The 16254-nt window shown below is 44.4% G+C and overlaps 1 protein-coding gene across 1 annotated transcript in view; it reads right to left on the bottom strand.

The window, feature by feature from the left end:
• Positions 1-15081, bottom strand: part of DYNC1H1 (dynein cytoplasmic 1 heavy chain 1) — a 61249-nt gene extending 46168 nt beyond the window's left edge. Inside the window, exons 1-7 of the mRNA XM_072963726.1 lie at positions 14665-15081; positions 6580-6667; positions 4297-4470; positions 3809-4064; positions 3238-3424; positions 1600-1871; positions 1281-1508 (exon numbers count right to left, since the gene is read on the bottom strand). Coding sequence (XP_072819827.1) covers positions 1281-1508; positions 1600-1871; positions 3238-3424; positions 3809-4064; positions 4297-4470; positions 6580-6667; positions 14665-14920 — 1461 coding nt within the window. The 5' untranslated portion in view covers positions 14921-15081. The remainder of the gene's footprint in view (positions 1-1280; positions 1509-1599; positions 1872-3237; positions 3425-3808; positions 4065-4296; positions 4471-6579; positions 6668-14664) is intronic.
• Between the last annotated feature and the right edge of the window lie 1173 nt (positions 15082-16254).

The raw sequence follows: 16254 nt of genomic DNA, 5'->3' as shown, positions 1-16254 counted from the left end.
GTCCATCACAATGCATTAAAGAGTTCTGCCCTGACCCCTAGAGTGACCACTGAAGAAGAGCATCCGAAGAAGTAACAGCTACAAGTCTATAGAAGAATTAAAATGACGTACTAAAAATAACACAAACGGCGGCAGTACAGGAACAGAGAAACAAAAATGAGACCTGTGGAAAGCCAAGAGCACGTGGCAGCTCTGAATTCAAGCCTACCAATAATTACGTTAGCTGTGACCAGACTAAGCCCTCCAGTTAAACCATTCTGAGGCGTATGCATGCATGCACAAGTTTATCGTAAATTTTACTGATATAAAGGATGTGCACCACACGGTTTACAAACAAAAAGAAAGTAACTTTCTGTTAAAACAAAGGTATCTGCGAAGGGGGACATGGTAAAAAGGGCTGAGACACTCCAGGCTAGAAGGAAATCAGCCCTCATCAAGTCTCTCATACAATAAAGGGTTAACCCTGAAACCCACACATGCACACGTGTACACATAACTTAGAATCGCAGAGTAAGATGCTGAGGACGCCCTGTTCACAGTCCACTCCACCCCGTACGGCAGGGGCTCCTAGTCAGTGAACGAACCTTCCCTGGAGGGCATGACTTCTAGACAAGAGCCCCCTACTCCCAACTCACCTAACATTTTATTACAAAATTTTCTAACTACAGGAGGCTTGAAAGACTTATAGCCCCAGCCAGAGCCTGTAATAACACTCAGCCAACTAACACTGGCCAGATACTGGCTTTATCATACGTGTTTATCCACATGTCAGGTCCTCTACCTACATGTACATCAAGCCACTTTCCACTTCTGGACTGGATTTTTTAAAGTAAGAAAAGCACTGGTGAAGAAGAGAGGTGAACTAAGAAGAGAAAAAAATCAGGAACAAAGAAAAGGAGTCATTTAATTCTTTTATCTCAGGCATACGCAATTACTACCAACACTTTGCAGACGAAGAGCCCGGAGAAAAGGTTAAAGAATGTGCCCCGGTTGGTCACACAGCCAGTTCAACGGTGGGACTAGGATTTAAAGCCGTGAAGTCTGGCTCTAGGGTCCAGGCAATTTGGGGTAGGGATGAACGGATGAAGAATGTTGACGATCTGGACTGAAACACCACGACACAGAATCACTAGACCTTAAAGGTGACAGTGGCACGACGGAAACGGAGCTAAGGAAGCACTTAACAGTTTAAAATAGAAACAAGCAGTTACTTCTAAAAACAGAGAGAGAGGCGGTCATTAAAAGAGCGTAAGCATGAATTTTTAGAATGTGAACCACACCTGTGGCCTCAGGACCCTGACAATGACAGCTCTCAGCTGCTCGTGCTGGCGTCTAAACTTTCTCATCTGGTCCAGGCGCGCCTGAAGCTTCCTGTGAGCAGGGTTGATTCGCCACACCATCTTCAGATTTTCTTCCCTTTTCCTTTTGACAATGTCTCGCAACAACACCTGAAGTTTCTCATACTCATCGTCCCAAGTCTGAAAAACTTCAAAGCATGCGACCATAACCTAGGACATAATTTAACAAAGGAAGCTCATTAGTAAAGCATGTCCTCGCCTCAGTGCCCTGAGGCTGGGTTTCTGACCTTCTACAACTCACCTTCTCAAATTCCTCATAAGCAACATGCATCAGCTTCCTAGTGCCCAGCACTTTGAGCAACTGAGAACTCAAGTCTCTTGAAATTGCCTCCACCAGACGCAGCGCCCTCTGAATGGGATACTTTGTATTTCGGATCTTTCTCAAATGGGTGAAAATTGCAACAAGCGCCTGCCTTATTTTGTCCAGCTCAGTGGCAGACAGCAAATCATTCAGAGGAAAATCTTTCATCAGAGGGTTGTAGTCATTCACCGTTTCCAAAGCCTGTTTCAGACCTAGATTAACAGAGACAGTTAATGGTTTTCATATAAAGTAAAACAATATTATGTTATGTCAGTTATACCTCAACTAAAGAAAAAAAAAAGGAAAAGAATATTCCTTATAAGCTTAATGGTGGTGAAGTAAGCTAAAATATATCCTCACAAAGAAACACTTTGATGTTGCAAAAGATTTCATGACACAAGTTGTGCTATTTGAAAAAAATATATTGTTAACAAGATGATTCCAGTGTGGTCTCATTTTTGCTTTTTTAAGAATTATCAGCCACCACATTTACACGATAAGGTTGTGAGTGGTAGCCCCATAGATTTCATTTTTTTTTGCTTTTATACTTTTATATATATTTTATATTATTAAAATGTCTTAGCAATGACAATTAAGCTTCAAAAACTAGAATTTTATCATCCTTAAGAACACTGAAATTTAAATTCTATACCCATGGCTCAAGTTAGGGTAGTATGTTATGGACATGGAATCAATGAAGAACCTGGGTCTGAGTCTTTTTTTTTTTTTTTTAACTTCCTCTGGCATAAGACTGAAATAAAACTGTATTAGGAAAGAAAGAAAGGTTTCAGAGGTATTTTTAAAAAAAATTCAAGGTTATCTATTTCAGCATCAGTGAATGTCCAAATCTTAGTGAACATACGTAGTGTGATCAAAGTGGAAGATTTCTACCCAGAACTTCCTCTAATGTTTAAAATGTGGCACCACAACCTTTTGTGGAGGGAAGGAAAGGACATGACAACCACTTCAGTCCTAACAGCCTATCCTAACAGGTCTCTCACGGGCACACAGTTGCGGACGAGCGTCTACCAGGCTCAGTCATTCCAACATCTGTGGCCCTGTTACGTGCTCATTCACCATCACTCACACTGCTGCCCATTCAGAAAACTAAATTTGTCTCCCCTCTCTTCAGAACGGGGAGGAGAGCAGAGAACAGGAAGGGGCAGGTAAACAGAGGAAGAGAACGTACTGACCAGCTCTCCATCCACAGCCCTGTGGGCAAGGAACTTCTGCTTAATGTAAACCATCTTTCTGCCTGGGTTGTCAGAAGCACACTGGACTTTACACTAAGAAAGTACAGCCCAGCCTGCTCACGGAACTAAGCAAATGAGAAACGGAGGGAAACTCCCAGGGCTCCCTGCACTCGTGCCAAGAAACTGGCTTACGTGCTCAAACCCCGGAGGGCAGTGGGAGGTATGTGGGAACATCGTTTTCATTGCCTATTGCTGGGGGGAAGAAGAGAGGGAGGAAATAGTCAGGAAAGAGGGTGCAACTATTAATTTTCATCTACGTTAGCAGTAAGACCTCACAAAACCCAGATCCAGAACTACTGATCAGATTGTCAGCCCTCGTTTTTACCTGTGTCAGTGTCAAAACTGACGGTGGCGTGGAAACGCTTGCCGTGTTTCAAGATATCCAGAGTCAGGAGGACTTCCGGGCTCTCTCGCTTCTCCTGGATGCGGTATAATGCACGTTCCAAGTTTAGCCAAAAACTAATTTCCTGTAAGGCTGTTCCTGAGGCAGGATCTCGGTCGAGTTTGGTCACCTTAAATATAAAGTAACATTCAGAAGTATTCATCATTTAAACAAAAGTAGAAAAAGCATCATTAACTAAACATATGCATTACAATCTAGCTGTACATTTCACGCAGAGTTCCTCCCTTGTATTGTAAGCGGTTTAATTTGAAATCAAAGGCCTGAGACCACAGCAGAGATCAGCGCCCTCTCAGGGTTGATGTTAAACATGCTGCCCGCTGGCCGCTCCACCTGGGCCAGAGTTAGTCCTCCCCTGCGCGTTCCCAGGGCCCACAGGAGGCACTGCTACCAGTCGGCACAGAATTCACCTTGCTGATAAAAACTCGGAGCAGTTTTCTCACAGATACTAAAGAGGAAAGCATTTCACATGATACTCCCAACACTGTGCTCTTACTTTCTGAATTTCTCGGATCCAGCGGTTAACTCCAGATTGTAACTGATTGAGAAAAGTTGGGTCTTCAACCTTATCTCCAAAGTCTGTAACTTTGGGCTTTTCTCCACGTTCATAACATTGTTTTGCAACATTTGTAATAATTGGATGAATTGGCAGGCTGATTTCTGGAATTTCAATATTCTGCTGCAAATGAAGGAGTCCCATTTCAAGTTCTGCAATTTTTTTTTCAACCGAAGGAGCCATTTTATCACCATCCCTAAAAAGACAGGAAATACCTCAGACTTCCGTGCACTATTGTTCTCCAAAGAGACTCCATTATTTCAGGTCTGTCAGGTATTAATAATACATGTTTTATTAATGCAGCAGATTTATATCCTCTTGGTTTACGAGATTTGCACTCCCAATTCTGGAATTTTACATCATCTTCCACAGTGCCTTGTGTAAGTAAAATATGACATTCAAACTAATGAAGGAAAAACAGTTTTTACCTGTCTGCCTTGCCAGACTCTCTGATATAGGACTTAAAAAAAGGAGCCACTGCATTGCTAATGAAAGAATGCAAGGTTTCGTACGGTGAGTCTTCACTGAGCGTGAGGACTCGGAGCTGAGAAGATACTGGTTTGTCTGCATCAATTACTGGAGTTCGTTTAATGAATGCCAAGCTGAAAGAAAGAAAAAGAAGAAATTAGAACAGAGTCTCGTCCCTAATCAGTCTTAATAACTGTAGCCTTCTCTGTGTTGCCTATAAATTAAATTCATCTGAATGTTTTAATTTTAAAATCACATTAAGAATAGACTTGGCGGGTGGGTATAGCTCAGTGGTAGTGTGTGCTCAGCATGCAATAGGTCCTCGGTTCAATCCCCAGTACCTCCATTAAAATAAATAAATAAACCTAATTACCTACCCCACTCCAAAAACAAACAAAATAAATAAAGAATAGACAAAATTGCTTTTCTAATGGTGAAAAATATTGCTTCTCTTTCTTTACTCACTTGTGTGAGAACTTCTGAATCAAAGTGAAGGTTGTAGCATGTGACTGTGAAACCAAGCCAAGTTCATCTGTTTCATATGCGGGTTGAGTTCATGATCCTGCCATCACTAAAACCAATCTCTTTAAGCAGCTGCAAGTTACAAGCCCTGATGAACCTGAATCTGATCTGATATTAATCTGTCCCATTTATTCATGGCACTAAATCATACGTCGGATTGACTAAAGTCACCCAGAGGTTAAAGTGACAAGAGAACACTGCAGGTTCCTAGAGCCTGACCCAAACCAACCCTTCCAGCTTCATCTTCTGTTATGCACCCGTTCCTCACTGTTTAAACTACACACGTCATTCTATAAACATCACGTGCTTCTGTGTAGTTGCTTAAGAAACCTTTACTCATCTGCTGAAATTCCAAGTAATCCTCAAACCCCAACTCCAGCATTACGTCTTCCCTAGGATCGTCCTGAACCAGAAGTAATCTCTCTAGTCTGTGTTTCCTGGTATTTTTGCACCTCTAAGATTTTGCAAGTATTACAGTTAGTTGTGTATCTGCCATTCTTCCTCCCAAAAGACCGTGTCTTTCTTGGGAACAGGAACTATGTTTTATTTCTTTGCATACCTACTGCTGGATCTTATACGTAACAGGTGCTCAAAGGTGGCTGAATTAATAGCTTCAAGAGAATTAATATTTGAATTTTCAAGTTCCCACATTGTGTATGTGTATTTTACAAATAATACTTCATATTATTCTAAAAAGTCAACGACGCTTCCTGATGAGACACGCTGAGAAGGAACACAGTCACAACAGCACTCCTGCCAAAAAGGTACAACCTGAATGTGACCAGGGAGAAACATCAGCTGGACCCAGAGAAGGCGTGTTCCATCAAACCACTGGTCTGCACTTACCAAAAATGTCAATGTCATCAAAGACACAGAAAGAAAGGCACAGAATTGGATTCTGCATCATGGGAGAATTACTGCAAGGGGCATTACTGAGAAAATACGAATACGTACTGTGTCTAGAGCGTAATCCTGCAGCAGTGGTTCTGGGATTTGAAAACTATACTGAGGCTATGAATGAGAATGAGAATGTCCTTGTTCTCAGCAAATGCTGTGAAGTATTTGGGGATAAAGCGGCAGGTTGTCCATAACTAACTCTCAGATGGTTCAGGAAAAACACAATGCAAACGTGGTGAACGTTAACCGTTGTCTGGGAGTTCTACATGCTACCCATGCAACTCTTGCAGGCTTGAAATGACTCAGAATAAAAAAGTTTAAAAAGCCAATGCAGAATAAATGAAACATTTACATATTTAAATTGAGATATGTTTACTGGAGTATAAATTGGCACCACCATTTGAGAAGGTGGGAAATCTGGTAACATGCACTGAAGACTTTAACGATGCATCACATCTGAACCAGTAATGCTATCTTTAGGGATTCATCCTAAGGAGAACCAAACCTACACCCAAAGGCTGACTAGCTACTTATCATAATGAAAATTCAGACGTGATCTGGGAGTATTACTAGATATGTTTAATATATTATGGCTCAAACCTAAAATGGATGATGCCATGAGACGGCAATTAAATTAAAATACTTTAGATTTTATATTAACTTGGAAATCCTCTTAATTTAAATAAATAAAATTAAAGATAAGGAACTGAAAAAGCAGAAATCCTTTGAGTGTTTTCTTAGTGTCTTTGTCTGAGCTGATCAGGATTCACACTTAACTCTTACAAGTTTACAACCCAAAACAATGGTATATTCATACTACTCACCTGTTGGACTTAACTCCATAATGAATGTCTATGTTGATGTTATAGGAAATGAATTCTTTTTCTTCTTCTCCTTCATCGCCAACATCCTCTACAAATCATAACAAATATTCTATCAAATTCACGTCAATATTCCAATTTTTAATCTATCAACTGCTCAGAGCACGATTAGCCTCACCCATCCCTGACCCGACGTGTAAACCCCTCCATGACTTGGCTCCACCTCACTTCCCTTCTATCCAGTTTTCCCAACTGCTGACCCAGGCACTTATTTGCTGTGTGATGCTGGGCAAGGCAGTTAACTTCTCTGCACCTCTGGTCCCCTGTCTGTATACTGGGGACGCACTGGCACGCCTGGCTTGTTGGAAGGATGAACTGAGATGATGCGGAGAGCACGGCCCGGCCCCCGGTGGTGCTAGGTGCTGTTCCCTACAGCCAAAGTCTTCCCACCCCATCCCAGCAGTCTCAGCCCCAGTGCTCTAAGCACAGAAGTCACTTTCCACCCCCACACCCCAGGGCCTCCTGCCCAGTTGTTTACTCAATACTTTTAATGTGACGGGCATTCCTTTAGGTGCATGAGACATTCAACCCTCACAGCATCTCTCTAGGGGACGGCACGACTATTACTGTCCTTGTTTCCCAAGCAAGGAATGTAAGTAAACTGTCCTCAGACATGTGGCTGGAAAGGGACAAGGGAGAATGCAGAAGTCTGATTCCAAACCCAGGGTCCTCACCAGTACACAGTCTGTCCTCTGCCCTCATTAAGCCCCCCATCCCTCAGAAAACCCTCATCAAGAAAACTGCTATCAGCACTATTTACAACAGCCAAGACATGGAAACAACCTAAATGTCTATTGACAGACGACTGGCTAGAGAAGATGTGGTATATTTATATAATGGAATACTACTCAGCCATAAAAAAGAATAAAATAATGCCATTTGCAACAACATGGATGGACCAAGAGACAGTCATTCTAAGTGAAGTAAGCCAGAAAGAGAAAGGGCAATACCATATGGTATCACTCATATGTGGAATCTTAAAAAAAAAAAAGAAAGACAAACGAACTTATTTACAAAACAGAAACAGACTCACAGACATGGAAAATAAACTTATGGTTACCAGAGGGAAAGAGGGTGGGAAGGGATAAACTGGGAGTTCGAGATTTGCAGATACTAACTAATATGTATAAAATAGATTAACAACAAGTTCATCCTGTATAGCACAGGGAACGATATTCAGTATCTTGTAATAACTTATGATGAAAAGAGAATATGAAAACGAATACACACATGTTCCTACACAGCTGTGCACCAGAAACTGACAAAGCACTATAAACTGACTATATGTCAATAAAAATATATTTTAAAAAATAATAAAATTAAAAAAAAAAAAAAAAAGAAAACTGCTATCAAGAAACATCCCCAGGGTCCCTGAGAGGCATCCACCTGGCCTTCCCTCTGCTCTTGCAGCATTTTTCAGAACCTGCTCCACGGCTGACTTATGAATGCATCCTTCTCCCCAACCATGAGCTCTCACAGGGCAAGGCTTCCCCTCAACAAACAATACGCACGGCAGGCATTTTGAAGAGCTGACTGGAACTTCGCAGTAAGGCGGCTCAAGATGCATGTGAATGAAATTTCTTAACAGTTAAAAATCAAAATGCAAAGATTAATATAAAAAGTTGTAAAAATGGGAAGCAATCCAAACCTCTAGATCTGTACTAACTGACAAGCTCCAGCTGCGTTATCTTTGTGATGACATACTGCATGAAACAACTGCATTAGCAAAACGGACTGTTTAAGGATGAGCAACCTGGTAAGTGTGGTGCACCTGCACTTCTCAGTCGTGGTGCAACAGCAAAGGTGGCAGACTTAGCAAAGTGATCTTGGGAAAGTCACTGTTATTTCTCTCGGCTTCAAATTCACAAAATGTAAAACGGGCAGCAGAGGAGGGAGTGGGATCTTAAATTAGGTGGTCTGTCAGGGTTCTGTAAGTGCTAAAAACTATGAAATCTGGGTGTACAGGGTCTGAGCAAAAGTGATTTGCTTCATTAGTTTTAAGATGAGATAAATACAAAATTCACACTAAGATTATAAGAGCATAAAATATTAGTATAGTTATGAAGAAGGCAGTAACTCCTCCAAAATATTGTTTTCAGTATAATTTTAGGAAGGAGAGGAGTGGCAGAACATTCTAGTATGCCAGGTACTTCCTAGCTGTTTTTAAAAAATTACTAACTTCCTCAAAAAATCCCCAACCAATTGAGCTTTCCAACTACCAAAATGTGGATACACCACAAGAGAGAATAAACCATACTGCCTGAAACCAACTAAACATACTTGAAATCTGTAAAATACGAGCACAAAGACGAAGAGTATAATGAAATACTGCCAAACTAAAATAGCTGTCGGGGCGGTGGGATTACGAAGTATTTTTTCCTTCAATTTTTGGAACGTTCCCTAATGTTTTATGATTTATATAAAATATACATCATTAAAATAACACCCAAACAACATATAGAAAATACAAGTAGCATTCTATAATCCCCAAAGGAAAGTCCTGACTTAACTAAGAACGTGGCATGTTAACTTTGAATCACTTCTTCCTCCCGGATGAAGAGTCATCAGCTGTATAAATAAAATCACACATGCCGACTGGACACCAGCAGGTCCTAACAGGGTTAAAGGAACAGGGCACCACGCCAAGCAATGAGTCATGGCAGACCCGGGACCGCTGTGAACGCCCCGCCCGCACAAGGAACAGCACCGCAATGCAGCAGAACGCTGCCGGCTCGGGAGGCACACCCAGTGACATAATCCTCACACAGGGAGACGCAAACGGCAGATGCAACTGCTTTGGCAAATTTTAACTTCTTTCAATGACAATTACTTATGGAAGTCATTATTAATCAGCCGTAGGCTACATTTTAGGTTAGTTGTTCAGTGCTATTCTCCACAAATACAAAGATCAAATGAAGTCTACGTATCTGATTCCCATTATGAAAAAACTATGACATTGTTTTATACACTGCCAAATAATTTAAACTTTCTTGCCTCTTTGTAAGTTGTTACATCTTTCAAATAACAGTAATTCTACTTCTGCAGAAATATTTTCAAAAAATTGTTCGGAGGAGGAAAGACACTTGACAGTCCAATGTTAACAGAGAGGGTATTAATCCTGGTATAGTTAGAAGCTTATATACAAACACAATCTGCATGTTTTATCAGGTAATAGAGACCCCTTGCAGTAGAATCTGAACCAGTCCCCTAGTGATGCTGAAGTTACCAAGTAACACAGCAAGCAGGTGCCGTGCTGCTCGCTAACGCACTCAGAGAACGGCACGGAGAGCTCGCCCGCCTCGCCAGCTCCCCTGCTGCAAGCCGCACTACCACACCTCACCTCTGTGCACGTTTCCTGGGCTAACTTCTCGGGGTTTACTGAACTCCTAGAGATGTTCAAAATGTCATTTAGCACTAGTTTGTGAGCACTTCTGTTGAAAGACTAGTTTAATGTATTTCAAACCACGAGTGACTTGTATCATTACACTGTGAATTCTGAGAACAATATGCCTCGTTTTATGAAATAACAGATGCACATTCAACTACCTTAACAGGCAGACAGGCAGGTTTCCAGAGCCTGCGGGGCGGGGGCCAGGCGAGGCTGCAGCTCCCTTGGCCCCTGGTCACTCACCTTCCCCCTAACCTTCTGACACAGGGCAAGTCTCTTCTCGGGCTAGCAAACCAACCAAGCCAGGCATTTTCTTGGCCAGATTACTTGTTATGTGTTCCTGGCTCTCTTTATCTTTCATCTTCTTTTCCTTTTAAAATCCAGACCTACTAATACCACATTATTTTGGCTGGTCACTACCACACATCTTTCTCTTTTTTTCTCACATGGTTGCTTTAGTTTTTCCCCTTTCCCATCTCTGGTGCTTTCTCCCATCACCTCGTCGTCCACCCACCCTTTGGTCCTGCTTCTGAGGGGCTGTGGCTTCTCTGCCACCACCCCTCCCTGCTCTGGCACGAAGCTGAGAGCATGGTGATAAAGTCTTGAGTTTACTCTTCAATCTGAAGACTTCCATCTGTAACATTGATGGGAATATGAAAGGAGGGTCAAACCTCATGTGATGCTTCCACTGTGAAGTTTCCAGAAAAAAAGAGAAATAAAGAAGTGAAAAAACTAGCAAGTTAGTAATGCCTAAGGGACTAAAGACAATGCTTTTTAAGGTTAACACTAATTCAAAGGAAATAACTGACATGAAATAAATGAAAACAAACATGCCTATTTTAACGGATACCAAGGAACTGAACAGAGAAATTAGTTTCTGGGTTCCAGAATGCTCCTTAAAACATCTTTTTCCCAATTGGGTCTTAAAACCCTGGGGTTTCAGTTTCCTCACTCACGACAGAGGAGGCTGGACTAAATCTCTTCCACTGCTCCCAGCCTGATTCCCTATAATGTTGCCAGACAAAAAGTCCATCCATCTTAAGTTTTTAAAAAGAAGTGATGACTGTCTTCCCTTTCCAGTACATGCACTTTGCTCACTACGCTACACTACACTTGCTGCATCAGACTCATCTTGCTGCACACTGGTCTGTCCCACAAAGGGTGTAACGGCCCCTGCCTACAGCGTGACAGCACAGGACAGGAGGGACCCAGACTGATGGACTCCCGGCCCAGTGCTCTGAGACAGTCTGGTGCCACAGGAAATGCTTCCTGTTAATTTACTGATCACTTCATTAACCAGTCTGAGATCTAAGTATAGGCCCAAAATTAATACTTCTTAGTCATTAATCTACTGCATGTCTTCATCTTTTAGGGGAATTAAGCCCTCAGAAAAATAACTTTTAAAACTCCACAAAAACATTCCTCATAAAGCTCTCTACACCGCTACACCTCTGGGAGTTGAGTCCTATAAGCACTACCTTTCACATTCCAGTCCTAAACCATCTCTGCACTGATGAAGAGGACAGACGTAAAACCTCTAAATCATGCACCTCGGGAAAGACTAGAATTCCTAGTTTAGGATAAGTATTGGCTAAAGGAAGCCACTATATTCGGTCTTACAAAGTTCCAAGGGTAAGACAGCCGAGTGGAACCCCTCCCACCAAGCCCCACACCACCTGTTCCCAGCCTGTTAGAGTGCAGCATGACAAGCCTGGGAGCCGCCAGCTCCACCAGCTGCAAACCGGAGCATCCTTACCTGTTCCTACCTTTACCACCCAACTTCTCACTGGGATGAAACACAACCAAAAATGCATTTTGGCTTAAAAGTGCTCCAAAAACATCACTAACATTGTAAAATGCCTATTAGGTAATGACCACACATCTGGTCATACTTTTAGAAGTACATTATGAGGAAACAATTTTTTACACGCTAGGAATTTCAGAAAGGAGAATTCTCTTCTTAAAATGAGATTTAACATTTCCTTTCCTACCAGCTCTCCAATTCTTCGCTATCAAAATAAATTGTTTAATTCACAACATTTATTCTACACTTTAAGGAATGCTGCACTTTAACAAAAAAAAGTTTATAGCTAGCTGGAGCAGTTAAAAATAGGTAAAATAGACAGACATTAAAAAAATGTTTCTTGGGGGCAGGGTATAGCTCAGTGGTAGAGCGCATGCTTAGCATGCGTGAGACCCTGGGTTCAATCCTCAGTACCACCATTAAAATAAAAATAATAATAATAATTTAAAAAAATCTAATTACCCCAAGTTTTTTTTTTTTTTAAAGCTTCTACATTCAATTACATGTGTTTGGAAAATTCTTTCCATAAAAAATGGGAAAGATAAAGTAATAGTAATTTTTCCTTTTCATTAGATAAATTACATGACTCCATTCTTGGTGGTGGTCTTTATTCTGTTTAAACTGTTCAGATTTGTTTTCCATACTATAATGCGAGCCTATTTTTCCCACTGTAAATAACTACTGGATGTTCATATTTGATTACATGTGCAAATGGCAATGCTAATTCATAAAAACCACCTGGAAGACAGACAGCTCTCCTACTAAGTGACCTGGGTCTATGCGTATACCTGAATCACACTAGCGTAGCCAGGATGCTAATAAGACTGATGGGATAATATACCTTTTCCTCAGATTTTTGTAAGCGAAAAATAAGTTACAGACAGGTTGAATTACTAGAAGTATTTCCAGGATTTTTATAAATATAGGAATGAGACAGGATTTCAATTTTAGACAATCTCATTCCTTAGTCAATGTTCAAAAGTGCAAGTCATTATGGAGCCAAGATCTGGATGCCTGGGCATTCGCTGTGCTGAAAGGAGAAAATGGACCCACCAGGAAAAGAGATGACCTGCACCAGAAAGCATTTGACAGAAACAGGATCCCCCTCCAATGATTTTAGCAAAGTTCAATTTTAAGATGTTGGAGAAAAGTGAATTTGCTCTAGAAGCAAAGAACAAAACTTAGTGTTTTCCATAGAAAGAAACTGAGACTCAAGATAGAAATCATTCATTTCAAAACACAAACTTGCAGTGAAAACGAGGTCATGAAATAGCTAAGGTCAAGCTACTTGAAACACTGTAACAATGCAGATTAAAATATATTTTAAATAAAATAACATATATTCATTGAAAATGACTAAGGAGACAAGACACCAAAACGCTGACAGTGGTCATATCTGGGTCAAAGGATCCCAGGTGACTTTAATTTTATCTGTATAATTTTCTACATAATTTTTTGGGAAAAAAGCAGGAGTTAAAAAATTTTGTAAACAGTAGTGGTTTCCATGTGTGAAAACAACCCCAACATAAAAGAAAACCCTAAACATTAATACTCTAAATATGCCTGAATGGCTTATTTGCTTTGAACATTCCATGTGGGTCTAGGAAAAACACTTTCACACTCTCTGACCCTACAACCCTCCTGCAGAAACCAGTGCTGCAATGAAGCATCTCCTGAGTAAGGAAAGCCTGTGAAAGAAACAAAGTACCTGAAACATGGCGGGGGGGGGGGGAGGGGGACGTGGGACAGGACGGACAGATAGCTGAAATTCTCTTGCTGACAGACCATACAGCTTTTTGAGATTGTAAGAAGCTGGTTGGGGAACACTTTCAGGCAATGCCCAGTCCTTGGTACTAAGTCTGCATCTACTTGGACATCATCCTTGGGCTCCCGGATGGACGATGCCACACCCATCCATGCCCTGTCAAACTTGCTCACCATCGGTTACAAAACGTCTGAGAGCATCAAGGCGAAACCCTCCCTGAAGGCAAGCTCCACTCTCAAGAGAAATCTAGCCTTGCTTTTTGGAGGTCGCTATTTGAGGAGACTACTGGAATATGTAAACCTTTTGCCCCCTCCCTTCACTAGGTGCCTAACCGGAATCTCTCTTCTTTTCAAATCCGTAAGGCAGACTCAGGTATCACTGGGTCATCTTTATCGTCATCTCGGATTACACAAATACAACGTGCGATCCGTGAAAACATGCGGCGGACTGGAAACTGAGAAGCTGAGGCTAGTCTAGGGAGTAGGATTTGCTGGTGTGACCTTGGGCCAGTCACTTCACCCGAGCCCGTTTCCTCGCGGGTGGACGGGCAGATACGCCTCCCGGCATGGAAGCGGTGGGGACGGAGAGGCGGACCGCAAGCAGACCGTCCGCGTGCGCTAACCCCCCGGAGCACCGATGCCCCGCTCGCAGCCAGGGCTGGCGCTGTCACTTCTGGGGCCTCGGCATCCGGGTCCGCACCAGGCAGGGCCCGGGATGCCGCCGGCCAGCAGTCCCCTCGGCTCCGACCCGCCGGGGCCTGCCCCTGACACATCCCTCCCGAGATCCGTCTCGCCTGGAAACAAACCGAAACCGAACAGCTCATGTGACATTGGAGGCCGGGATGCGGCCTCCGCCCGCGCTCACCCGGAGACGCTGTCTCCACCCAGCTCGGCCATCTTGAGGCCCGAGCAGACAAAGCGCTCCCATTGTTGCGGGCGCCGGCGAGCCAGGGCGCCCTCCTCCCGCCCCGCGACCCGGAAGGGGGCCCCGGGGCGCCGGCGCAGGGGGTGTGGCGGGAGCGAGTCGGCGGCCGCTGGGACCCACCCGGGGGCGCCCCAGCCCGGCCCGCACCTTTGAGCGTGGAGCGCTCCACCAGCACCGTGTGGACCTGCGGGTCTGAGAGGAACTTGCGCATCTGCTCCAGGGCGCTCTTCTCCTCCAGCGCCGCCTCGAGAGCGGCCGGGGCCTCGCCGCCGTCCTCCAGCAGCAGCGGCACTAGCTTGCGCAGGTGCTTCTGCAGCACCGACACGTCGGCTACGTTCTGCACGGCCGACACTTCCAGGCCGGCCGAGCCATCCTCGCCGCCGCCGCCCCCGGGCTCCGACATGGCGCCGCGCAGGGGCCCGCAGGCAGCGCTGAGAAGGCGGCCGCGACTGGGCGCGAGAGCGAGCGAGCGAGCGGGCGCACGAGAGAAACGGGCGCCGCAAGCAGACCGTCCGCTAGCCCGCGGCCGACTGAGGCGAGCGAGCGCCGGCTCCGCCCTAAAGGCCGCCGCCCGCCGGACCCGCCCCGCCCCCGGGCCGCCCGCCTGCCCCTCGCCGCAGCCACTGGCGGCCGCTCGCGGGCCTGGCGTCACGACGTCGCGCGTGCGCACAGGAGCCCCGAATGACGCCGCGCAGCCTTCTGGGACTCGTAGTCCCAGGGCTGGGCGGGGCCCCGCCGTCTCCGCGCCTCAAGCCCTGAAGGTGGGCTTTGCGCCTCAAGCACCTCTATCCCTGAACATGGACTTGGCGGGCGGGTGGGTGCGGAGTGGTCAGGGACTATGTCTGTCCTGCTCACTGCTGTGGCCTCGCAAACAGCACAGAGGCTGAGCCACTGTAAATACTGAATGAATGGTGTTATTAATGGCCAGAGCTAAGGTTTTTTGAGCACTTAGCTTGTCTGTCATCGTTCTAAGCACTTAACCTGCGTTCTTTCCTTGAACGAACGAATGACTACGACGTGTGTATACAGTCTTGCGTGTCATTAGGCATACATAGGGAGAGTGAGGATGTTTTTCAGAGGGGGAGGAGATGGGGGCACTGTCACATTGCTAGGCTGGAGAGAGGGAGGTCGGGAGGGAACGTTCCCAGCAGAGAAACCAGATTCTACAAAGGCTGTGAGGCAGGAGCAATGTAAAGGAAGCCGGGAGATGACACCTGAACGGTGGGGTGAAGCTGTTGTGAGTCCTGGCTGCAAAAGGCAAAATAATTCCCGCCCGGATGCTGTTAGGATCAAGAGGGAGACCTACGTGAGCACATCCACTAGAACAGTGATGCTCCGCTAGCAGCCAGGGCTGGCGCTGTCATCCCTGGGGCCTCAGTTCCTGAGTCCACACAAGGCAGGGGCTGGGATGCCTGCCTGCCAAGTCTGCCCCAGCTCCCATCAGCCCGGACCTCCTCCCTGACACAGCAATGACATAAAGGCCAGAATCCAGGTTGCCCACATTCTTGACTTAGAAATGGTAGTTTCTTATAAGTAGCATTAATTGTCTTTAAAAGTTCAAACTCATAACTTGCTTCTTAAGTTGAGTGGAGGCAGGGAAGCCAAACGTGGTATTTTTATATCAAAGTGCACAGAGAGCTGAGCCCTGATTGGTGGAATGATGATGGGATGATTTGATTTCCCCAAATCATCTTTGGAAAACTGCGAAACATACAGGATGCCTATTCTTGCTCAATT

Source organism: Vicugna pacos, chromosome 6, assembly GCF_048564905.1.
Source record: "Vicugna pacos chromosome 6, VicPac4, whole genome shotgun sequence".
In the NCBI taxonomy this organism is placed as follows: Eukaryota; Metazoa; Chordata; class Mammalia; order Artiodactyla; family Camelidae; genus Vicugna; species Vicugna pacos.
Note: the sequence above shows the minus strand (reverse complement) of the source record. Positions and strands in the feature narration are given on the sequence as shown.